This window comes from Entelurus aequoreus, linkage group LG08 (assembly GCF_033978785.1).
Source record: "Entelurus aequoreus isolate RoL-2023_Sb linkage group LG08, RoL_Eaeq_v1.1, whole genome shotgun sequence".
Classification (NCBI taxonomy): domain Eukaryota; kingdom Metazoa; phylum Chordata; class Actinopteri; order Syngnathiformes; family Syngnathidae; genus Entelurus; species Entelurus aequoreus.
The window spans coordinates 70,077,579-70,104,622 of record NC_084738.1 but is presented as its reverse complement, the minus strand read 5'-3'; the positions used below and the strand labels follow the sequence as shown (position 1 = coordinate 70,104,622).

Genomic DNA, 27,044 nt, shown 5'->3' with positions numbered 1-27,044 from the left:
ATAACAAGACTAAAAATAAACGTTAGCCATATATCTAAAAACAAATATATATATTTTTAATTATTTAATAACATCAACTTGTAATTTTCACTACATTATGCCCTTATCTTTATTTTTACATTTTCATAAAGGGAGGTATTAACTATACACAATATAACATTAACAAAATGCTGTCACATGAATGGTTTTTGAAGTAATACCTTTGTGACATGAAAAAAAACACAAGTAATGTAAAAAACATGGCGTTTACTTTTTGAAATCAAAATAAAACACAAAGCAGTTTGGCTAATGAAGATAAAGTCTATAATAAACAAGCTTTGTTCTTCTCCAACGCCTCCTTGTGGTTCAGTACAACGGTTTGACCAACAACAAAAAACCCAGGTGTGACACCTCTCACATCGAATACACAATCTTCACGGCCTGCGTTCAATTCGATGAGATGACAAATATTTTAGATAGTGTTGATGTTATTTGAACGCTGATACAGTTAGCAGTTAAATACAAGAGGAGTGAACATACCAGTAAGCAAACTAAAGACTTCCTAAACAAGTTGTGACCACGTTCACGACACATCGCCTGCTGCATGGTTCCTCACCTCATTACCTCTCTGTCACAGCAGCTGAAGAACGCTGTATTGACAAAATAAAAGCAACTTGAAATAGTTTTCTCCTTCACTGCATACTTTTAGTGTAGAGACAAGTGCATCTGTCTTTAATATTGTCCACACCTGTCTCCATCTAACAGCAGTGCTAAAGCACGCCGAGAAGCGAGGAAAAAATGAGGTTAAACCAAGCGCTTGGATCCGTTTACTCCGTGTAGCTTGTCCACCATGATTATCAAGCCGAACGATGATAGTGGGAATGCCCCTGACTTTGTGTTGCCTAAAATGCATTAATAAATTACGTTTTTTTGGTAGTAAAAATTTCTTATTTATGGGCTTTCTGCATTTAATAAGAGATTAACTAGTCAACGAAACCCCAACATATCCATAATGTTAGAAAGGTCTTGGTGGTGGCCACCGCGCTATTTTATTTTTGGAACATTTTGTGTTACCATGGCGACACTATTAGGAGCAAAGCCCCTTAATGGCCCCTTTGATTAAGTACTCCACCTTTATAATGGCCTTTATGCTAGCTTTTTTGGCTAATTTTATTTGTTTAAACTTAAAAAAAACACGGCTTTTGATGGAATCTTAGAAGTATGATAACTTATCCTACGTGAGCTGGCTAACATTAGCATGCTAACGTTTTGTGCTAGCCTTTTAACTATCCGTTTAAACCTAAAAATCATGATTCCTAAAAAATTGCCACTATCTTAGAAGTATGCTCACTTTGCTAATGTTAGCATTAACATGCTAACATTTTATCTAATTTTATTTGTTTACACTTAAATAGCATGGCTTTTGATACTTGACATTCTCTTAGAAATATGATAACTTATTTATGATATTATGCTAGCATTTTAGCTATTTTTTTACATTCAAACCTAAACATCATGACTTTTAAAACATTGCCGCCAACTTAGAAGTACGCTAACTTTTCTGATGTCATGTTAACATCACCACGCTAACGTTTCATCTTGGCATTTTTAAGTAATTTTCATCACCAATATTTTATGTTAGCATTGTATCTATTTGTATTCTTTTAAACCTAAATATCATGGCTTTTGACCCTTGACACCATCTTAGGAGTAAAATAACGTATCTTATGTTAGCATGCTAATGTTTTATGATAGCATTTTAGCTAATTGTATTTGTTTAAACCTAAAAAACATGCCTTTTTAAAAATGTCCGCCATCCTGGATGTATTCTAACTTCACTAATGTTAACGTTAACAAGCTAGCATTTTATCTAATTGTATTCATTTAAAATCATTGATTTTGATATTTCCATCTTAGAAGTATGCAAACTTTTCCTATTTTATAATGCTAAAATTAGCACGCTAACGTTTCATGCTGGCATTTTAGCTCATTTTGATCATTTAAACCTAAAATTCATGGCCTTTGGGACCTGGCACTCTCTTGCAAGTATGTGAACTGTTCTTATATAGCTAACGTTAGCATACTAACGTTTGTGCTAATTTTTTTTAAGCTTCAATCACAACACAGATAGAAGTGCCATTAAAATTTCAATGAGATTTTTTGAGTTCTATTTGCAGTTCAATAGAAAACAAGCTACGACCCGCGAATGGCCCCAAGGCCACACATTAACAACCCGATCTTTACCCTGCTTTACGATCAAACATTCTTTGCTTAAATTGCTGACCTTGGATCAGGATTGTTTTTCTCTTCTGTTCCATTGAAAGACAGAAGCTGCTTACTATGCTAGGTTTGTTTTTATGGAGAGAAACATGCAGGATGAGGTGGGATAACGCCACGCTACAAGTTGGTGTGTTCACCAGGCTATGAGTGGCAGTAGCGTTACTACACGCGCGATGTTCAGCGGGAGTCACGCCTTTAAAGCACACAAACACGGCGACGCTGAAAAGAGCCTTTCATTTCGACAACAGTCGAGGTCTATATTAGAAAGGTCCCCGGGGCCGTTCGCGCCTCAAGACTAATTTCCCTCAGAAAAAACAAGTAAGTAGCATACAGAGGGTGACTCAGATACTTCCACAAATCCAGAGGTTATAGCAATTAGGGGGAGAGATCTTTAAATCAGGCCTGGGGGTCTGTTTGCGGCCGTGGTTATTGAACCATTCTATAAATGCTAACAATAAACACGAAAACTAAAACAGTAAAAACACTTGCTACAAGAAACAGTGTAAAATATTGATACTAACCTCAGTTCGGGAAGGCTACCGAAGTCAGCGTTGCAAAATAGTTGTATTTGTAAATTGAGACAACGTTGGATCCATGTTGTTGGTTGGGATAATGATCAAATTTCAATGGTCAAATCAACGTCACAACCTGACATTGAATAAACGTTGTCAAGAAACATGTTGTTTGAACATTGTATCTGTGTTGTAGGATACCGGTTGGGAAATGACCAAAATTCAATGGTCAACTCAATGTCACTATCCGACATTGAATAAAAGCATGTTGTTTCCACGTTGTATTTGTGTTGTATGATATTGGTTGGGAATATCCAACATTCAATGGTCAAATCAACGTCAGAAACCAACATTGATTAAACGTCGTCAAAAAACACGTTGTTTCCACGTTGTATTTGTGTTGTAGGATATCAGTTGGGAAATGACCAAAATTCAATGGTCAAATCAACGTCACTATCCGACACTGAATAAACGTCAAAAAACATGCTTCAACGTTGTATTTGTGTTGTAGAATATCAGTTGGGAAATAACCAAATTTCAATGGTTAATTCAACCTCACTATCTGACATTGAATAAACGTCGTATAAAAGCAGGTTGTTACCACGTTGTATTTGTGTTGTAGGATATTGGTTGGGAATATCCAACATTCAATGGTCAAATCAACGTCAGAAACCAACATTGATTAAACGCAGTCAAAAAACATGTTGTTTCCACGTTGTATTTGTGTTGTAGGATATCAGTTGGGAAATGACCAAATTTCAATGGTCAAATCAACCTCACTATCCGACATTGAATAAACATAGTCAAAAACATGTTGTTTCAACGTTGTATTTGTGTTGTAGGATATTGGTTGGGAATATCCAACATTCAATGCTCAAATCAACGTCAGAAACCAACATTGATTAAACGTCGTCAAAAAATACGTTGTTTCCACGTTGTATTTGTGTTGTATGATATCAGTTGGGAAATGACCAAATTTCAATGGTCAAATCAACGTCACAACCTGACATTGAATAAACGTTGTCAAGAAACATATTGTTTCAACATTGTATCTGTGTTGTAGGATATCAGTTGGGAATATCCAACATTCAATGGTCAAATCATCGTCAGAAACCAACATTGATTAAACGCCGTCAAGAAACACGTTGTTTTCACGTTGTATTTGTGTTGTAGGATATCAGTTGGGAAATGACCAAATTTCAATGGTCAAATCAACGTCATTATCCGACATTGAATAAACGTTGTCTAAAAGCATGTTGTTTCAACGTTGTATCTGTGTTGTAGGATATCAGTTGGAAAATAACCAAAATTCAATGGTCAATTCAACTTCACTCTCTGACATTGAATAAACGTCGTATAAAAGCATGTTGTTTCCACGTTGTATTTGTGTTGTAGGATATTGGTTGGGAATATCCAACATTCAATGGTCAAATCAACGTCAGAAACCAACTAAACGTCGTCAAAAAACACGTTGTTTCCACGTTGTATTTGTGTTGTAGGATATCAGTTGGGAAATGCCTAGTAGAGTTTTAACTAGCGACCAACTGTAGTTACTGACAGTGGTTTTCTGAAGGGTTCCTGAGCCCATGTGGTGATATCCTTTACACACTGCTGTCGCTTTTTCATGCAGTACCGCCTGAGGCATCGAAGGTCACGGGCATTGCTGCTTACGTGCAGTGATTTCTCCACATCTCCAGACTTTTTGACGATATTACGGACCGTAGATGGTGAAATCCATAAATTCCTTGCAATAGCTGGTTGAGAAATGTTGTTCTTGAACAATTTGCTCAGGCATTTGTTGACAAAGTGGTGACCCTCGCCCCGTCCTTGTTTGTGAATGACTGAGCGTTTCACGGAAGCTGCTTTTGTACCCAATCACGGCACCCACCTGTACCCAATTAGCCCGTTCCCCTGTGGGATGTTCCAAATAAGTGTTTGACGAGCATTCCTCAACTTTATCAGTCTTTTTTGCCACTCGTGCCAGATTTTTTGAAACATGTTGCAGGCATAAAATTCCAAAATGAGCTAATACTTGCAAAAAAATAACAAAGTTTACCAGTTCGAACGTTAACTATCTTGTCTTTGCAGCCTATTCAATTGAATATAGGTGTCATGATCCGTGGTCCGGATCATGTTTTGTGTTTTCTGTTTGTTTTGGACTCCTTTAGTTCCTGTTTGTGCACCTCTTGAGTTTGTTGCCATGCCTACTTATGATTTTCACCTTCCTCTGTTGTTCGGGACGCTCACCTGTTGCTCATCAAGAGACATTATTTAAGCCTGCCTTTGCCAGTCAGTCGGTCTGGCTTCTTTGTTTGCGTCACGCTCCTGTTAAGTAAGTTTTGCTCGTCTTTAGTCTGTGCTAAGCAGTAGCCTTAGCTTCAAGTGCGACCGGCACCTTGTTCCGTCGGTTTGTTTTCTGTATTGTACCTCGTTGAGTGTTTTGTTAAGATTAAATCATGTTCCTACCCGCAAGTCCTGTCCAGAGTCGTCCGTTTGCATCCCGGGAGAACAAACATCGCAGTAAGCCGCAACCACACCGTGACAACAGGTTGAAAAGGATTTGAGTTTGAGTTTATTTGAGTTTGAGTTTGAGTTTATTTCGAACATGCAAGCATACAACATGATACATCACAATTTCCAGTTTCTTTTCAACATGTTCGAAAAGGAGTAGGAAGAAGCAGAGCTTATTTAATCCTACTCCTTTTCTTTACATAACAGTTGCAAAACTTTTTGTTCACTTCCTGTTCACAATTTTTTCACAATAAACTCCATAAGTAATCACAATAAAAATAAATAAATAAATAATGGTAAGAATTTAATAATAATAATTGGTGAAGTAAGTCATATTTCATATGATGAGATAAGTAAGATTACTTTATGAATGAATGAATGGATGGATGAAATAAATTGAGAATGTTTGTCATGGTTCTTCTTCTTTGTACTTTGTAAACACTTTAAGTTTGAAGAGTTTCTTGAAGTGGATCATATTAGTACATTGTTTGATTGCTTTGCTTAATCCATTCCATCATTTAAATACACATACTGATATACTGAAGGTCTTAAGTGTTGTACGTGCAAACAAATGTTTTAAATTACGTTTTTCTCTAAGATTATATTTGTCCTCTTTTTTTTTGAGAAGAATTGTTGTATATTCTTGGGTAGCAGGTTATAGTTTGCTTTGTGCATAATTTTAGCTGTTTGCAAATTCACTATGTCGTGGAATTTCAGTATTTTTGATTCAATAAATAAAGGGTTTGTATGTTCTCTATATCCAACATTATGCATTATTCTAACTGATCTTTTTTGTAACACCGTTAATGAATGAAGTGTACTTTTGTAATTATTTCCCCATATTTCTACACAGTAGCTCAGATATGGTAACACTAGTGAGCAGTAGAGAATATGAAGGGATTTTTGGTCTAGAACATGTTTTGCTTTATTCATTATTGACGTGTTTCTTGCAACTTTATGTTGTATATTTTTTACGTGAGATTTCCAGTTCAATTTATCATCAATCATTATACCTAGAAATTTGGTTTCGTTTACTCTTTCAATTTATATTCCGATGATTTGGAAATCATTGTATTCTGTTTTTATTTGCCATTTACACAACGTGACAGCTTCACTGGTTTTGGGGTTTGCACAAAGTACAAAGGTGTGGTTTAAATGGGTCAGCACGTCTTTTGATTTTTTCCGGGGACAGAGTGTGGATTGTCCTGCTATAAATACAGCCTGTCCATGATCATGTTTGTAGAAAGGCCAGCACACGATAACTCAAGCTGGGTTTATCATTTTACTGCACCATCTGCTCACAAGCCACCACGTGTTATATAATGCGGCTGGAGCTTATTCAAGCACTCATTCCGAGAGAGAATTCAGAATTCTGAGCCCAGGGGGGGTGAGGATTTAAAACACCCACATAATCGGGAGGAAAAACGCCACTGCTAATTTTAGCCGGAGTCTAGACGTAAACGGTAGTAAGGGCGAGATTAGCGGGCCGTTCGCTTCCAAAACTCTCTTCTCCGCTCGTGAGCTCATCCTGCGGGGGTTTTGTGATCGGCCGTCACGCAAAGGGGACGTTTCTGGTGGCCTCTCTCTCATTTTCATTTTTAATTACTTTGACAGGATGACGAGTTTGGATCAGCGAGAGTGTGAAGGGCTGCTAATCGCTGCCGCGGGAGGAGGCCGGCGTTTGGAGCGCGTCGCCACAGAATTACCCTCAGATGACAGCGTCTGCCGTCAAGTCCATCGGTCGCTGTTTGCCCAGCTGTAACAAGCAATAAACATTTAATTGGGCGAAGGATGAGCGCATTATCTGTTTTATCAGATCCTCTAGAGCAGTGGTCCCCAACCACAGGGCCGCGGCCCGGACCGATTGGTACGGGGCCGCACGAGAAATTAAAAAATAAATTTTTTATTTTTATTTTTTATTAAATCAACATAAAAAACACAATATATACATTATATATCAATATAAATCAATACAGTCTGCAGGGATACAGTCCGTAAGCACACATGATTGTATTTCTTTATGGAAAAAAAAAATAAAAAAAAATAAAAAAAAATTTTTTTAAACCACCCCCCCTCCCCGTGGGACTTTTTCCACCGACGGCCGCACACGGAAAAATTAAAGCATGCAGGGGCCATTTTGATATTTATCATTTTCAAACCATAACAAAATATATAGATTTTTTTTTTTTTTTTTTTTTTTTTCATAAAGAAATACAATCATGTGTGCTTACGGACTGTATCCCTGCAGACTATATTGATCTATATTGATATATAATGTATGTATTGTGTTTTTTATGTTGATTTAATTTTTAAAAAATAAATTAAAAAAATCGGTCGCTGTTTGCCCAGCTGTAACAAGCAATAAACATTTAATTGGGCGAAGGATGAGCACATTATCTGTTTTATCAGATCCTCTAGAGCAGTGGTCCCCAACCACAGGGCCGCGGCCCGGACCGATTGGTACGGGGCCGCACGAGAAATTAATTAATTAATTTTTTTTATTAAATCAACATAAAAAACACAATATATACATTATATATCAATATAAATCAATACAGTCTGCAGGGATACAGTCCGTAAGCACACATGATTGTATTTCTTTATGGAAAAAAAAAAAAAAAAATTTTTTTTTTTAAACCACCCCCCCTCCCCGTGGGACTTTTTCCACCGAGGGCCGCACACGGAAAAATTAAAGCATGCAGGGGCCATTTTGATATTTATCATTTTCAAACCATAACAAAATATATTGATTATTTTTTTTTTTTTCATAAAGAAATACAATCATGTGTGCTTACGGACTGTATCCCTGCAGACTATATTGATCTATATTGATATATAATGTATGTATTGTGTTTTTTATGTTGATTTAATTTTTAAAAAATAAATTAAAAAAATCGGTCGCTGTTTGCCCAGCTGTAACAAGCAATAAACATTTAATTGGGCGAAGGATGAGCGCATTATCTGTTTTATCAGATCCTCTAGAGCAGTGGTCCCCAACCACAGGGCCGCGGCCCGGACCGATTGGTACGGGGCCGCACGAGAAATTAATTAATTTTTTTTATTAAATCAACATAAAAAACACAATATATACATTACATATCAATATAAATCAATACAGTCTGCAGGGATACAGTCCGTAAGCACACATGATTGTATTTCTTTATGGAAAAAAATAAATAAATAAAAAAAATTTTAAACCACCCCCCCTCCCCGTGGGACTTTTTCCACCGACGGCCGCACACGGAAAAATTAAAGCATGCAGGGGCCATTTTGATATTTATCATTTTCAAACCATAACAAAATATATTGATTTTTTTTATTTTTTTATTTTTTTTCATAAAGAAATACAATCATGTGTGCTTACGGACTGTATCCCTGCAGACTATATTGATCTATATTGATATATAATGTATGTATTGTGTTTTTTATGTTGATTTAAAAAAAAAAAAATTTTTTTTTTTTTTTTTAAATTTTTTTTTTTTTTAATTTCTTGCGCGGCCCGGTACCAATTGGTTGTTGGGGACCACTGCCGTAAAGGGTCTCAGTCATTAAAATGTTAAAAACAAGTCAAATTATTATTGCCTATTATTATTATTATTATTCTTTGTGGTAGAGGGGGGCATTTCCATGGAGGCACTGGTGGGTTAGTAGGGAGACTTTGTATTCAATCCTGAGTTGAACAGGAAGCCAGTGAAGGGATTTGAGAATTGGTGTGATATGGTCATATTTCCGCACTCTCATCAGGATCCTAGCAGCACTATATACCTGAGAATCGATACCGGTACTCAAACGCACCAAATTTTGGTACGTTTGTGTGTGTTAACAGATATTAATTGTTTTTGATAATAAAATTAGATTTTATTCAAAAATTATAACTCCTGTCTAGTTGTTACATCTTGTTTTGATTATAACATTTTTGAGTCTCGATTACAGTTGCAAGTCCAAGAAGTTAGATATAGTTTATGGTGTGTTGACTGGTCTTTTGTTGCACCCTAAAAAGTGTTAACACTGCAAGTATTGCATTCATTAAGCACTCGCTGTTTGATTGTAAGGTGCATCTTAGTTGTAGTTTTCATTTAAAAATTTGGAGATGTTGAACTCGCCATGTAAAATTGCTAATGCTAATCAGTAGCATGTCAATAGCAAAGCCAATGTGTATTAGCATCAAGCAGGCAGACTTTTGGGAAATTTGAGCCTGACTTTACGTACGTTGGAGCGTATTTTGAGCGCTCTCAGTCCTCGCAAATGAGTTGATAGCTTGTAGCTTTTAGCTCATTGGTTAGTACTGCATTATGTACTATGTACTCGTACGAGTACTCGAAAAAAAATACGTAACTCGTTGGCAAAATATTGGGAATTCTTACCGCTACTGGTCTGGTCCCGAGGAAGTTTAGGTCTGTGTTTTCCCCAAACAAGTAACCTTCCGGGTGGGTGGAGTCAAACTTTTCTCCGCCCATGATGAAGTGGCTGGCAAAATAACTTCCTGCAGACCGAGACAATCACAAGATGAGTTAGAAAGACAGCAGATATGTCCTAAAATAAATGAATAAAATCAATAAAAAATAACATTCACATATTAAAAAAAATAATTTAAAAATAACAACAAAAAAATGTTTAAAAAGAGAAGATATGTCCACCATCGTGGCAACAACAATCCCTCCCTTGAGTTCCTCAAAAAAAAAAAAAAAAAAGTGTTGTTTTTTTTTAAAGAAATTCCTACAAAATGTATAAGATAAATAACAAATAACATTTAAATATTTGATAAAAAAATGTTTTTATGAATAACAAAAAATATGTTATGTTATATATAAATATGTAAAAAAAATAATTTATAAATAACTCAAAAATATGTTTTTTTAGAAGAGAGAAGATATGTGGCAACCGTGTTCCTCAAAAAGAATAAAAAAATAAAAACGTTTTTTTTTTTAAAGAAAGCAAATATGTCCTAAAAAAAAGTAATTAAATAAATTTAAAAAAACATTTAAATATTTAAAACAAATAACTTATAAATAAAAAATATATATTTTATGTAATTTATAAATATTTAATAACAATTTTTTAAAGAGAGAAGATATGTCCAACACCGTGGCAACAACAATCCTTCCCTTGTGTTCCTCGAATGTATTTATTTTTTTTCAATTGGTTTTTTTTAAGAGCAGATGTCCTAAAAAAAATATTTTTTTAAAATAAAAAAACACATTTAAATATTTTTAAAAATTATTTATAAATAACTACAAATATTTTATGTAATTTATCAATATTTAAAATTATAATTTATCAGTAACTAAAAAATATTTTTTTTAAAGAGAGAAGATATGTCCTCCACCGTGGCAACCGTGTTCCTCAAAAAAAAAAAAAAAAAAAAAAAAATATTTCAAGAAAGCAGATAAGTCCTAAAAAATGTATAAAGTAAATAACAAATAACATTTAAATATTTCATAAAAAAATAATTGATAAATAACAAAAAATATTTTTTGTAATTTATAAAAATTTAAAAAAGAAAATGTGTAAATAACTCCATCCATCCATCCATTTTCTACCGCTTATTCCAAAAAAATTTTTTAGAACAGAGAAAATATGTCCTCCACCTTGGCAACCGTGTTCCTCAAAAAAAAAAAAAAAAAAAAAAAATTTTTTTTAAAGAAAGAACATATGTCCTAAAAATTTTTATAAAATAAAAAAAATGAACATTTAAATATTTAAAACAAATAACTTATAAATTAAAAAAATATATTTTATGTAATTTATAAATATTTCAAAAATATTTTTTTATAAATAACTACAAAATATATTTAAAAAAAAGAGAAGATATGACCACCACCATGGCAACAACAATCCCTCCATTGTGTTCTCAAATGTATTTTTTTTTTTCAAATGTTTTTTTTTTCAAGACAGCAGATATGTCCTAAAAAATAAAATACAAATAAAATAAAATAAATAACACTTAAATATATTTTTAAATTATTTATAAATAACTAAAAATATTTTATGTAATTTATCAATATTTAAAATAATAATTTATTAATAACTGAAAAATATTGTCTCCAACCGTGTTCCTAAAAAAAAAAGTTTTTTTTTAAAGAAAGCAGATAAGTCCTAAAAAATTTTATAAAATAAATAACATAAAACATTTAAATATTTGATAAAAAATCATTTATAAATAACCAAAAATATTTTATGTAATTTATAAATATTAAAAACATCAACTCAAAAATATGTTTTTTTTAGAAGAGAGAGGATATGTCCTCCAACGTGGCAACCGTGTTTCTCCAAAAAATAAAAAATAAAAATGTTTTTTGGTTTTTTTAAAGAAAGCAGATACGTCCTAAAAAAAAATATAAAATAAATAAAAAAAACATTTAAATATTTAAAAATATAAATACAAAAATATATATTTTATGTAATTTATAAATATATATATAAAAAAAATTATAAATAACTACAAACATTTTTTTTTCAAAAGAGAAGATATGTCCACCACCGTGGCAACAACAATCCCTCCCTTGTGTTCCTCAAAAACAGATGACATCATGACCTCCTTGGTGGAGGTATTAACCTCAATCATCCCAGGCGGATGACGACTTCATTCCTGCGGTCATTAAATATGATAGATGTGTGCTTGAAAGCCGGGAATTACAGGAAATGATGGGGATGGGTTATTAATATTCCAGGAAGACAAATGAAACCGGGTCATTGTTGGTGTGCAACGTTCCCATCTATAAGACCACGACTAAATATACGCTGTGTCTTTTAATCACATGGACGGTTGACGACTTTAGACTGTAATTGTAGTCCCGGGCCTTAAAAATACATTTTTGGCAGGATGTGGGAGGCGGGGGTCGTATGGCTGAGATGTTCTGCCCTAAAACGACAATACAGTAAAAGAATGACCTCCTTTCAGGGACAGAGAAAGACTTTCATACCAGATCTCGCTAATAGGAACCGGGCCTGACCGATCAATTCCACTGGCCCACCTTCCTCCACTCATGTGAGGTTGACAAACTCATACAAACGAAGCCAAAATCAACATTTAACCATGAAAATGGATCGCGTGATTGTTTCTTTGTCATTAGGGCTGTGAATCTTTGGGCATTTAACAATTCGATACGATTCCTGGTGTGACGATTCGATTCAGAATCGATTGTCGATTCAACACGAATTTCGATCAACATTTAACCATGATAATGGATCGCGGGATTTTTTCTATGTCATTAGGGCTGTGAATCTTTGGGCATTTAACAATTTGATGCGATTCCTGGTGTGACGATTCGATTCAGAATCGATTGTCGATTCAACACGAATTTCGATTCAAACCAATTCTCGCAATGTATTATTTTGTGTATACATCTAAAAAACCTTAAATAAATATAAACATATATATATATAAATATGTATGTATATATTAAAAAATATATATATATATATATATATGTATTTATATATTAAAAATATATATTTTTTAATACGTATATATAAATATATATACATAAATATGTGGTTATTAGGGCTGCAACAACTAATCGATTAAATCGATTAAAATCAATTATTAAAATAGTTGCCGATTAATTTATTCATCGATTCGTTGGATCTATGCTATGCGCAGAGGTTTTTTTTGTTTTGTTTTTTTAATTATTTTTTTTTTAAATAAACCTTTATTTATAAACTGCAACATTTACAAACAGCTGACAAACAATAATCAAAATAAGTATGGTGCCAGTATGCTGTTTTTTTCCCCAATAAAATACTGGATAGGATAGAAATGTAGTTTGTCTCTTTTATTCGATTATTAATTGATTAATCGAAGTAATAATCGACAGATTAATCGATTATCAAATTAATCGTTAGTTGCAGCCCTAGTGGTTATATATATTTTTAGTAAATAGATAAATACATGTATGCATTTTTATGTATATGTATATTTTTTAAATAAATAAATATATATATATATATATATATATATATATATATATATATATATATATATATATACATACAGTATATATATATATATATATATATATATATATATATATATATATATATATATATATATATATATATATATATATATATATATATATATATATATATATATATATATGTATATATATATATGTCTTAATTAGATTATCCAAAAAAAAAATAGTGCTCGATACCGTGGTAGAGCGAATATGTATGTGTGGGGAAAAAAATCTCCTGAGGATTGAGGAAACCCCTCATGAAACAGGCCTGTAGAGATGAAATAGTCTTGGGATTTTTTTCCCACACATACATATATATATATATATATATATATATATATATATATATATATATATATATATATATATATATATATATATATATATATATATATATATATATATATATATATATATATATATATACGTATATATATATATGTATGTATGTATATATATATATGTATATTCTTTAAATATATATATATTATATTTATATATATGTATTTATATATACTAAAAATATATATATTTTTATATATATAAATACATATACATAAATATGTGGTTATATATTTTTTTAGTGTTTTAAGTTAAATATCTTGTCTTTGCAGTTTATTAAATTAAATATAGGTTTTATATTATTTATTAGCCTCGCACATATTAGTTATTTAAGTAGTTGTTTGTATTTTTAGTTCATCGTTATTATTTATTGTTTCCACTGAACAAAGAAGGCACAGTCTAGTCAAATTCCTACCCGGCAAAAAAAGGCTGATTCTGGTATGCGTGATAAGAAATAGGGTAAAAGTTGAGGCTTTTGAAAAGTGTGGGCCCCAGAATAAATGACAGCAGCTGAGTAGCCCAGTCCTACTTGATGACTCGGTTCTTTTGCCGGCAGACTGGTGCAGTGCGTGACGATGCAACTCAGCACAGGTCCACAATAACAGTCTAGTGTGTATTTGTGCAAATATAAACATTAGGCACACCAGCGCTATGTAAGGAGACACAATGTAAGAGCCGGGTAACAATAAACTAGTGGTGTGATGGTTGTGAACGAATCGAGCCTTTTGAATGGCTCTTTTAAGGTTTTTTTATGCAAATGAATGAGCATCAGCTGGTGACTGGACTAGAAATTAGTCAGTCCAAAAAAAAAACATAGCAGGATTTGTATTCACTTTTTTTTTAAAATCTATTATTTATTATTTCTATTTATTTGCTCGTTTGTATTTGCATTTTTGTCCTATTTTTTCATACTCGTTCTGTGAATGCCCAATCATGCAACAAAAAAATCATCTATCTGTTATTATCCACAGCCCACAGTTTTCATCCCATCGGAACCGTTCGAGTATCAAAACGTTTGGTTGACGGGGAATTGTGAGCTCCCCAAAAATTTGAATGAAAATATCCCGGATTACCCAGAATTCCCAGTTTTCCGGGACATTTCCCCTATTGAAAATGAATGGGCTAACATTAAAAGATTTCTTACCCGATTCGTTCGTTCCACCAACCACACACTCCACTCACCTGGGACAATCAAACTACCATTTTCCAAGTTCAAAAAAATTCCAGGAATTCCAGGAATTCCCGTAATTCCCGGTTTTCCAAAGCCTTTTCTTGGAAAGTTTTCACATATTTTTCAACCGTTTTTGAGTATTCCACCTTCAAAACATTCCTTTTAGTTGAGACAACAGAAGCTCCTATTTTTTTCGTACCAATTCCCGGTTTTCCCGAAATTCCAGGAATTACGAAATACCCATTCTCAATTCAAACTGTTACTACGTCAAAATTTGTCAACCGATTCCAAAAATTCCAACACCAACACCATATCATCTAGGACAATTGTGCATGTATCAATATTTTCAAAAATTCCAGGTTTTCCCCGAAATTCCCAAATTTCCACGAAAATCCCATTCAAATAGTTCTACTATGCCCTATGTTATCAAAATGTTGCGGCAGTTTTAAACCCGATTCTGATCTTTCAACCATTCACTCACACTACTCTTCCGATACATCCAACAGAAAACATGTTTTCCCTTTCCCAAAATTCACGGTTTTCCAGGAATTTCCCCTCATTGTAAATAAATGGGCAATACACCTCTACATACTCCACATTTGTGATCCGATTCGAACTGTTCCAACATCCACACACTCCACTCACCTTGGACAATCAAATTACCATTTCCAAGTAAAAAAAAAAAATTCCAGGAATTGCCAGAATTCCCGGTTTTCCGAAGCCCTATTTTACCTTTTCTTGGAAAGTTTTCACTGTCCACATTTTTTAACTGTTTTTGACTAGTTCACCTTCAAAACATTCCCCTTAGTTGGGACAACAAAAGTTCCTATGTTTTTTTGTAAAATTTCCCGGTTTTCCGGAAATTCCGAAATACCCATTCTTAATTCAAACAACATTTTTCAACTTATTCCAAAAATTCCAACACCAACCCATTCATATCATCTAGGACAATTGTGCTCGGATCAATATTTTCAAAAATTCCAGGTTTCCCCGGAATTCCCAAATTTCCACGAAAATCCCCTTCAAATTAATGGACGTGTTCATAGTTCTACAATGCCTTATGTTCTCAAAATTTTGCAGCATTTTTAAACGATTCTGACCTTTCAACCATTCACTCACACTACTCTTCCGATACATCCAACGCAAAACATGTTTTCCCTTTCCCCAAATTCCGGGTTTTCCAGGAATTTCCCCTCATTGTAAATGAATGGGCAATACACCTCTACATATTCCACATTTGTGATCCGATTCGAACTGTTCCAACATCCACACACTCCACTCACCTCGGACAATCAAACGACCATTTTCCAAGTTCAAAAAAAATTCCAGGAATTCCCGGTTTTCCAAAGCCCTATTTTACCTCTTCTTGGAAAGTTTTCACAGTCCACATTTTTTCAACCGTTTTTGAGTATTCCACCTTCAAAACATTCCTCTTAGTTGAGACAACAGAAGCTCCTATTTTTTTCGTACCAATTCCCGGTTTTCCCGAAATTCCAGGAATTCCGAAATACCCATTCTCAATTCAAACTGTTACTACGTCAAAATTTGTCAACCGATTCCAAAAATTCCAACACCAACCCATCCATATCATCTAGGACAATTGTGCTCGTATCAATATTTTCAAAAATTCCAGGTTTTCCCCGAAATTCCCAAATTTCCACGAAAATCCCATTCAAATAGTTCTACTATGCCCTATGTTATCAAAATGTTGCGGCAGTTTTAAACCCGATTCTGACCTTTCAACCATTCACTCACACTACTCTTCCGATACATCCAACGCAAAACATGTTTTCCCTTTCCCCAAATTCCGGGTTTTCCAGGAATTTCCCCTCATTGTAAATGAATGGGCAATACACCTCTACATATTCCACATTTGTGATCCGATTCGAACTGTTCCAACATCCACACACTCCACTCACCTCGGACAATCAAACGACCATTTTCCAAGTTAAAAAAAAATTCCAGGAATTCCCGGTTTTCCAAAGCCCTATTTTACCTTTTCTTGGAAAGTTTTCACTTTCCACATTTTTTAACTGTTTTTGACTATTACACCTTCAGAACATTCCTCTTAGTTGGGACAACAGAAGCTCCTATTTTTTTCGTACAAATTCCCGGTTTTCCCGAAATTCCGAAATACCCATTCTTAATTCAAACAACATTTTTCAACCTATCCCAAAAATTCCAACACCAACCCATTCATATCATCTTGGACAATTGTGCTCTTATCAATATTTTAAAAAATTCCAGGTTTCCAAGGCCTTTTCTTGGAAAGTTTTCACAGTCCACATTTTTTCAACCGTTTTTGAGTATTCCACCTTCAAAACATTCCTCTTAGTTGAGACAACAGAAGCTCCTATTTTTTTCGTACCAATTCCCGGTTTTCCCGAAATTCCAGGAATTCCGAAATACCCATTCTCAATTCAAACTGTTACTACGTCAAAATTTGTCAACCGATTCCAAAAATTCCAACACCAACCCATCCATATCATCTAGGACAATTGTGCTCGTATCAATATTTTCAAAAATTCCAGGTTTTCCCCGAAATTCCCAAATTTCCACGAAAATCCCATTCAAATAGTTCTACTATGCCCTATGTTATCAAAATGTTGCGGCAGTTTTAAACCCGATTCTGACCTTTCAACCATTCACTCACACTACTCTTCCGATACATCCAACGCAAAACATGTTTTCCCTTTCCCCAAATTCCGGGTTTTCCAGGAATTTCCCCTCATTGTAAATGAATGGGCAATACACCTCTACATATTCCACATTTGTGATCCGATTCGAACTGTTCCAACATCCACACACTCCACTCACCTCGGACAATCAAACGACCATTTTCCAAGTTAAAAAAAAATTCCAGGAATTCCCGGTTTTCCAAAGCCCTATTTTACCTTTTCTTGGAAAGTTTTCACTTTCCACATTTTTTAACTGTTTTTGACTATTACACCTTCAGAACATTCCTCTTAGTTGGGACAACAGAAGCTCCTATTTTTTTCGTACAAATTCCCGGTTTTCCCGAAATTCCGAAATACCCATTCTTAATTCAAACAACATTTTTCAACCTATTCCAAAAATTCCAACACCAACCCATTCATATCATCTTGGACAATTGTGCTCTTATCAATATTTTAAAAAATTCCAGGTTTCCAAGGCCTTTTCTTGGAAAGTTTTCACAGTCCACATATTTTTCAACCGTTTTTGAGTATTCCACCTTCAAAACATTCCTCTTAGTTGAGACAACAGAAGCTCCTATTTTTGTTCGTACAAAATTCCCGGTTTTCCCGAAATTCCAGGAATTACGAAATACCCATTGTCAATTCAAACTGTTACTACGTCAAAATTTGTCAACCGATTCCAAAAATTCCAACACCAACCCATTCATATCATCTAGGACAAATGTGGTCGTATCAATATTTTCAAAAATTCCAGGTTTTCCCGAAATTCCCAAATTTCCACGAAAATCCCATTCAAATAGTTCTACTATGCCCTATGTTATCAAAATGTTGCGGCATTTTTAAACCCGATTCTGACCTTTCAGCCATTCACTCACACTACTCTTCCGATACATCCAACGCAAAACATGTTTTCCCTTTCCCAAAATTCACGGTTTTCCAGGAATTTCCCCCCATTGTAAATGAATGGGCAATACACCTCTACATATTCCACATTTGTGATCCGATTCGAACTGTTCCAACATCCACACACTCCACTCACCTCGGACAATCAAACGACCATTTTCCAAGTTAAAAAAAAATTCCAGGAATTCCCGGTTTTCCAAAGCCCTATTTTACCTTTTCTTGGAAAGTTTTCACTTTCCACATTTTTTAACTGTTTTTGACTATTACACCTTCAGAACATTCCTCTTAGTTGGGACAACAGAAGCTCCTATTTTTTTCGTACAAATTCCCGGTTTTCCCGAAATTCCGAAATACCCATTCTTAATTCAAACAACATTTTTCAACCTATTCCAAAAATTCCAACACCAACCCATTCATATCATCTTGGACAATTGTGCTCTTATCAATATTTTAAAAAATTCCAGGTTTCCAAGGCCTTTTCTTGGAAAGTTTTCACAGTCCACATATTTTTCAACCGTTTTTGAGTATTCCACCTTCAAAACATTCCTCTTAGTTGAGACAACAGAAGCTCCTATTTTTGTTCGTACAAAATTCCCGGTTTTCCCGAAATTCCAGGAATTACGAAATACCCATTGTCAATTCAAACTGTTACTACGTCAAAATTTGTCAACCGATTCCAAAAATTCCAACACCAACCCATTCATATCATCTAGGACAAATGTGGTCGTATCAATATTTTCAAAAATTCCAGGTTTTCCCGAAATTCCCAAATTTCCACGAAAATCCCATTCAAATAGTTCTACTATGCCCTATGTTATCAAAATGTTGCGGCATTTTTAAACCCGATTCTGACCTTTCAGCCATTCACTCACACTACTCTTCCGATACATCCAACGCAAAACATGTTTTCCCTTTCCCAAAATTCACGGTTTTCCAGGAATTTCCCCCCATTGTAAATGAATGGGCAATACACCTCTACATATTCCACATTTGTGATCCGATTCGAACTGTTCCAACATCCACACACTCCACTCACCTTGGACAATCAAACGACCATTTTCCAAGTTAAAAAAAAATTCCAGGTATTCCCGGTTTTCCAAAGCCCTATTTCACCTTTTCTTGGAAAGTTTTCACTTTCCACATTTTTTAACTGTTTTTGACTATTCCACCTTCAGAACATTCCTCTTAGTTGGGACAACAGAAGCTCCTATTTTTTTCGTACAAATTCCCGGTTTTCCCGAAATTCCGAAATACCCATTCTTAATTCAAACAACATTTTTCAACCTATTCCAAAAATTCCAACACCAACCCATTCATATCATCTTGGACAATTGTGCTCTTATCAATATTTTAAAAAATTCCAGGTTTCCAAGGCCTTTTCTTGGAAAGTTTTCACAGTCCACATATTTTTCAACCGTTTTTGAGTATTCCACCTTCAAAACATTCCTCTTAGTTGAGACAACAGAAGCTCCTATTTTTGTTCGTACAAAATTCCCGGTTTTCCCGAAATTCCAGGAATTACGAAATACCCATTGTCAATTCAAACTGTTACTACGTCAAAATTTGTCAACCGATTCCAAAAATTCCAACACCAACCCATTCATATCATCTAGGACAAATGTGGTCGTATCAATATTTTCAAAAATTCCAGGTTTTCCCGAAATTCCCAAATTTCCACGAAAATCCCATTCAAATAGTTCTACTATGCCCTATGTTATCAAAATGTTGCGGCATTTTTAAACCCGATTCTGACCTTTCAACCATTCACTCACACTACTCTTCCGATACATCCAACGCAAAACATGTTTTCCCTTTCCCAAATTTCACGGTTTTCCAGGAATTTCCCCTCATTGTAAATGAATGGGCAATACACCTCTACATATTCCACATTTGTGATCCGATTCGAACTGTTCCAACATCCACACACTCCACTCACCTTGGACAATCAAACGACCATTTTCCAAGTTGAAAAAAAATTCCAGGAATTCCCGGTTTTCCAAAGCCCTATTTCACCTTTTCTTGGAAAGTTTTCACATTTTTTAACTGTTTTTGACTATTCCACCTTCAAAACATTCCTCTTAGTTGGGACAACAGAAGCTCCTATTTTTTTCGTACAAATTCCCGGTTTTCCGGAAATTCTGAAATACCCCCAAATTCCCAAATTTCCACGAAAATCCCATTCTAATGAATGGACGTGTTCGTAGTTCTACGATGCCCTAAATTCTCAAAATTTTGCCACATTTTTAAACCCGATTCCCGCCTTTCAACCATCCACCCACACTCTTCTTCCGAGATATCGACCGCAAAACATGTTTTCCCTTTCCCCAAATTCCCGGTTTTCCTGGAATTTTCTCCCCATTGACAACGAATGGGGATTATACAATCTACTGCACCCTGGACATTTAAGCCAGTATGTTTCCCAGTTACCCGGAATTACCAGGAATTTCCCCCTATTGTAAATGAATGGGCAATACACCTTTACATATTCCACATTTGTGATCCGATTCGAACTGTTCCAACATCCACACACTCCACTCACCTTGGACAATCAAACGACCATTTTCCAAGTTAAAAAAAAATTCCAGGAATTCCCGGTTTTCCAAAGCCCTATTTCACCTTTGCTTGGAAAGTTTTCACATTCCACATTTTTTAACTGTTTTTGACTATTCCACCTTCAGAACATTCCTCTTAGTTGGGACAACAGAAGCTCCTATTTTTTTCGTACCAATTCCCGGTTTTCCCGAAATTCCGAAATACCCATTCTTAATTCAAACAACATTTTTCAACCTATTCCAAAAATTCCAACACCAACCCATTCATATCATCTTGGACAATTGTGCTCGTATCAATATTTTTAAAAATTCCAGGTTTTCCCGAAATTCCCCAAATTTCCACGAAAATCCCATTCAAATGAATGGACGTGTTCGTAGTTCTACGATGCCCTAAATTCTCGAAATTTTGCCGCATTTTTAAACCCGATTCCCGCCTTTCAACCATCCACCCACACTCTTCTTCCGAGATATCGACCGCAAAACATGTTTTCCCTTTCCCCAAATTCCCGGTTTTCCTGGAATTTTCTCCCCATTGACAACGAATGGGGATTATACAATCTACTGCATATCCCCCATTTCTGTCCCGATTTGAACCGTTCCAACATCCACACACTCCATTCACCCTGGACATTTAAGCCAGTATGTTTCCCAGCTACCCGGAATTACCAGGAATTTCCCCCCATTGCAAATGAATGGGCAATACACCTCTACATATTCCACATTTGTCATCCGATTCGAACTGTTCCAACATCCACACACTCCACTCACCTTGGACAATCAAACGACCATTTTCCAAGTTAAAAAAAAATTCCAGGAATTCCCGGTTTTCCAAAGCCCTATTTCACCTTTTCTTGGAAAGTTTTCACATTCCACATTTTTTAACCGTTTTTGACTATTCCACCTTTAGAACATTCCTCTTAGTTGGGACAACAGAAGCTCCTATTTTTTTCGTACTTCCGAGATATCGACCGCAAAACATGTTTTCCCTTTCCCCAAATTCCCGGTTTTCCTGGAATTTTCTCCCCATTGACAACGAATGGGGATTATACAATCTACTACATATCCCCCATTTCTGTCCCGATTTGAACCGTTCCAACATCCACACACTCCATTCAGCCAGTATGTTTCCAAGTTACCCGGAATTACCAGGAATTTCCCCCCCATTGTAAATGAATGGGCAATATGCATATATCTACATATTCCACATTTGTCATCCGATTCGAACTGTTCCAACATCCACACACTCCACTCACCTCGGACAATCAAACTACCATTTTCCAAGTTCAAAAAATTTTCAGGAATTCCCGGTTTTCCAAAGCTCTATTTTACCTTTTCTTGGAAATTTTTCACAGTTTTTTGACTATTCCACCTTCAAAACATTCTTCTTAGTTGGGACAACAAATCTTCCTATTTTTTTTTCCGTACAAATTCCCGGTTTTCACCAAATTTCAGGAATTCCGAAATTACAGTCAATATTTCTGAATAATTTCCACCAGTAGAGTAATATTTGTTAACATTTCAAACATTTTTGATCTACATATTATCTTACAACTGCTACCAATGATTTTCCCTTGATTTAATTAAGAAAAACAGACGTTAAAAAAATAAGGATTACAATAACGAGCCGGTCTTTTGAACGGTTATTATAAAGGAATGGCTCCTCGAGATCTGTCTCCCTTCAAAGAGCCATCTCTACAAGTTATTACTTTAATAACATGTTGATGAATGTGGAAACAAAGTGTGTTTCTCACATTTCTGCTGGTGCCAATCAAAAGGGAACAACTCATGACAACTTCTTAAATAGATTTGATCCGATTGTGCAGATTTTGTTCAATTCTGTAGCCAGGGAGTGCATGAAGTAAATGACCAGTCCTACGTGGAGTAAAACCAAGTAAATGATCAATCATATCACATGAGGGCTTTATGATCACCTGGTGACAATAACACCCCTTCTCACAATGTTGAAATGCCCTGAAGGAATGACCTTATATTATAGTCATTGCACTTTTTTGTTTGTTTGTTAAACTTTCAGAACACCGTTATAGTCATTCCGGTGTTTCAGGTGCCTAATGAGGTTTGATGTGTTGAAGTGCAATGTTGTTTTGCCTGGCGGCATGTTTGCGGAACATTTGGTGCAAATAGCACACAAAATCTCTTCCTCTAAAACAGGGACGTAGTTTCAAATGTTGACGCCATGATTGTTTACGACAGGAGTAAAGGAAAAAAGGAGTGGTTGATTTGCTCGCCCTACCTAAAAAAGGTACCCGGCAGGCACAAGACATTGAAACAACTTGTTGAATTACGTCCTGACGTTGAGCAACTGAAACATAACGTTGAAACAACATGCTTTTTGACAACGTTTAATAATGTTGGGTTCTGATGTTGATTTGAGCATTGAATTTTGGTCATTTTCCCAACCAATATTCTACAACACAAATACAACGTTGAAACAACATGCTTTTTGACAACGTTGAATCAAGGTTGGGTTCTGATGTTGATTTACCATTGAATTTTGGTCATTTCCCAACCAGTATCCTACAATTTAAATACAACGTTTAAACAACATGCTTTTTGACGACTTTTAATCAAGGTTGGGTTCTGAAGTTGATTTGACCATTGAATTTTGGTCATTTCCCAGCCAATATTCGACAACACAAATACAACGTTGAAACACCATACTATTTCACAACATTTAATCAATGTTGGATTCCAACGTTGATTGGATCATTGAATTTTGGTCATTTTCCCAACCAATATTCGACAACACAAATACAACGTTGAAACAACATGCTATTTGACGACGTTTAATCAAGGTTGGATTCTGACGTTGATTTGACCGTTGAATTTTGGTCATTTCCCAACCAATATCCTACGATTTAAATACAACGTTGAAACAACATACTATTTCACAACATTTAATCAATGTTGGGTTCCAACGTTGATTGGATCATTGAATTTTGGTCATTTTCCCAACCAATATTCTACAACACAAATACAACATTGAAACAACATGCTTTTTGACAACGTTGAATCAAGGTTGGGTTCTGATGTTGATTTGACCATTGAATTTTGGTCATTTCCCAGCCAATATTCGACAACACAAATACAACGTTGAAACAACATACTATTTCACAACATTTAATCAATGTTGGGTTCCAACGTTGATTGGATCATTGAATTTTGGTCTTTTTCCCAACCAATATTCTACAACACAAATACAACGTTCAAAAAACATGCTATTTGACGACGTTTAATCAAGGTTGGATTCTGACGTTGATTTGACCGTTGAATTTTGGTCATTTCCCAACCAATATCCTACGATTTAAACATAACGTTGAAACAACATGCTTTTGACGGCGTTTAATCAATGTTGGGTTCCAACGTTGATTTGACCATTGAATTTTGGTCATTTCCCAGCTAATATTCTACAACACAAATACAACGTTGAAACAACATACTATTTCACAACATTTAATCAAGGTTGGGTTCCGACGTTGATTTGACCATTGAATTTTGGTCATTTCCCAATCAATATTCTACAACACAAATACAACGTTGAAACAACATACTATTTCACAACATTTAATCAATGTTGGGTTCCAACGTTGATTGGATCATTGAATTTTGGTCATTTTCCCAACCAATATTCTACAACACAAATACAACGTTGAAACAACATGCTTTTTGACAACGTTGAATCAAGGTTGGGTTCTGATGTTGATTTGACCATTGAATTTTGGTCATTTCCCAGCCAATATTCGACAACACAAACACAACGTTGAAACAACATACTATTTCACAACATTTAATCAATGTTGGGTTCCAACGTTGATTGGATCATTGAATTTTGGTCATTTTCCCAACCAATATTCTACAACACAAATACAACGTTCAAAAAACATGCTATTTGACGACGTTTAATCAAGGTTGGATTCTGACGTTGATTTGACCGTTGAATTTTGGTCATTTCCCAGCCAATATTCGACAACACAAATACAACGTTGAAACAACATGCTTTTTGACAACATTTAATCAATGTCAGGTTCTGACGTTGATTTGACCATTGAATTTTGGTTATTTCCCAACCAGTATCCTACAATTTAAACATAACGTTGAAACAACATGTTTTCCACGGCATTTAATCAATGTTGGGTCCCAACGTTGATTGGATCATTGAATTTTGGTCATTTTCCCAACCAATATTCTACAACACAAATACAACGTTGAAACAACATGCTTTTTGACAACGTTGAATCAATGTTGGGTTCTGATGTTGATTTGACCATTGAATTTTGGTCATTTCCCAGCCAATATTTGACAACACAAATACAACGTTGAAACAACATGCTTTTTGACAACATTTAATCAATGTCAGGTTCTGACGTTGATTTGACCATTGAATTTTGGTCAGCTTCCCGACCAAAATTCTACAACACAAAAAACAACGTTGAAACCACATGCTTTTTGACTATGTAAAATCTATATTGGGTTGTGACGATGATTTGGCCATTAAAATTAGGTCATTTTCCCAACCAATAATCGGCAACACAAATACAACGTTGAAACAACATGCTTTTTGACTATGTTTAATCAATATTGGGTTGTGACGTTGATTTGGCCATTGAAATTTGGTCATTTTCCCAACCAAAATTCGACAACACAAATACAACGTTGCTACAACATGCTTTTTGACAACATTTAATCAGTGTTGGGTTCTAACGTTGATTTGACCATTGAATTTTGGTAATTTTCCCAACCAATAATCGGCAACACAAATACAACATTGAAACAACATATTTTTGACGATGTTGAATCAGTATTGTGTTGTGACGTTGATTTGACCGTTGAATTTTGGTCAGTTTCCCGACCAAAATTCTACAACACAAAAAACAACGTTGAAACAACATCCTTTTTGACGATGTTTAATCTATATTGGGTTGTGACGTTGATTTGGCCATTGAAATTTGGTCATTTTCCCAACCAATAATCGGCAACACAAATACAACGTTGAAACAACATCTTTTTGACGATGTTTAATCAATATTGGGTTGTGCCGTTGATTTGACCATTGAATTTTGGTCATTTCCCAGCCAATATTCGACAACACAAATACAACATTGAAACAACATACTTTTTGACAACGTTTAATCAATGTCAGGTCCTAACGTTGATTCGACCATTGAATTCTGGTAATTTCCTAACCAATATTTGACAGCACAAATACAACGTTGAAACAACATGCTTTTTGACGACGTTGAATCAATGTTGGGTTCTGACGGTGATTTGACCGTTGAATTTTGGTCAGTTTCCCGACCAAAATTCTACAACACAAAAAACAACGTTGAAACAACATGCTTTTTGACGATGTTTAATCTATATTGGGTTGTGACGTTGATTTGGCCATTGAAATTTGGTCATTTTCCCAACCAATAATCGGCAACACAAATACAATGTTGAAACAACATCTTTTTGACGATGTTTAATCAATATTGGGTTGTGCCATTGATTTGACCATTGAATTTTGGTCATTTCCCAGCCAATATTCGACAACACAAATACAACATTGAAACAACATACTTTTTGACAACGTTTAATCAATGTCAGGTCCTAACGTTGATTCGACCATTGAATTCTGGTAATTTCCTAACCAATATTTGACAGCACAAATACAACGTTGAAACAACATGCTTTTTGACGACGTTGAATCAATGTTGGGTTCTGACGGTGATTTGACCGTTGAATTTTGGTCAGTTTCCCGACCAAAATTCTACAACACAAAAAACAACGTTGAAACAACATGCTTTTTGACGATGTTTAATCTATATTGGGTTGTGACGTTGATTTGGCCATTGAATTTTGGTCATTTTCCCAACCAATATTCTACAACACAAATACAACGTTGAAACAACATACTATTTCACAACATTTAATCAAGGTTGGGTTCCAACGTTGATTTGACCATTGAATTTTGGTCATTTTCCCAACCAAAAATCGGCAACACAAATACAACGTTGAAACAACATGCTTTTTGACAACGTTTAATCAATGTCAGGTTCTGACGTTGATTTGACCGTTGAATTTTGGTCAGTTTCCCGACCAATATTCTACAACACAAATACAACGTTGAAACAACATGCTTTTTGACGACGTTTAAT

At 34.8% G+C, this 27,044-nt stretch overlaps 1 protein-coding gene across 8 annotated transcripts in view; it reads right to left on the bottom strand.

Annotated features, from left to right (window-relative positions):
• The window catches only part of rnf157 (ring finger protein 157), an 83,265-nt gene that overhangs the window by 54,962 nt on the left and 1,259 nt on the right, over nucleotides 1-27,044 (bottom strand). For all 8 annotated transcript variants that reach the window (XM_062057199.1, XM_062057207.1, XM_062057203.1 and 5 more), the window contains exon 2: nucleotides 9,647-9,765. In XM_062057199.1, the coding sequence (XP_061913183.1) occupies nucleotides 9,647-9,765 (119 nt within the window). The remainder of the gene's footprint in view (nucleotides 1-9,646; nucleotides 9,766-27,044) is intronic.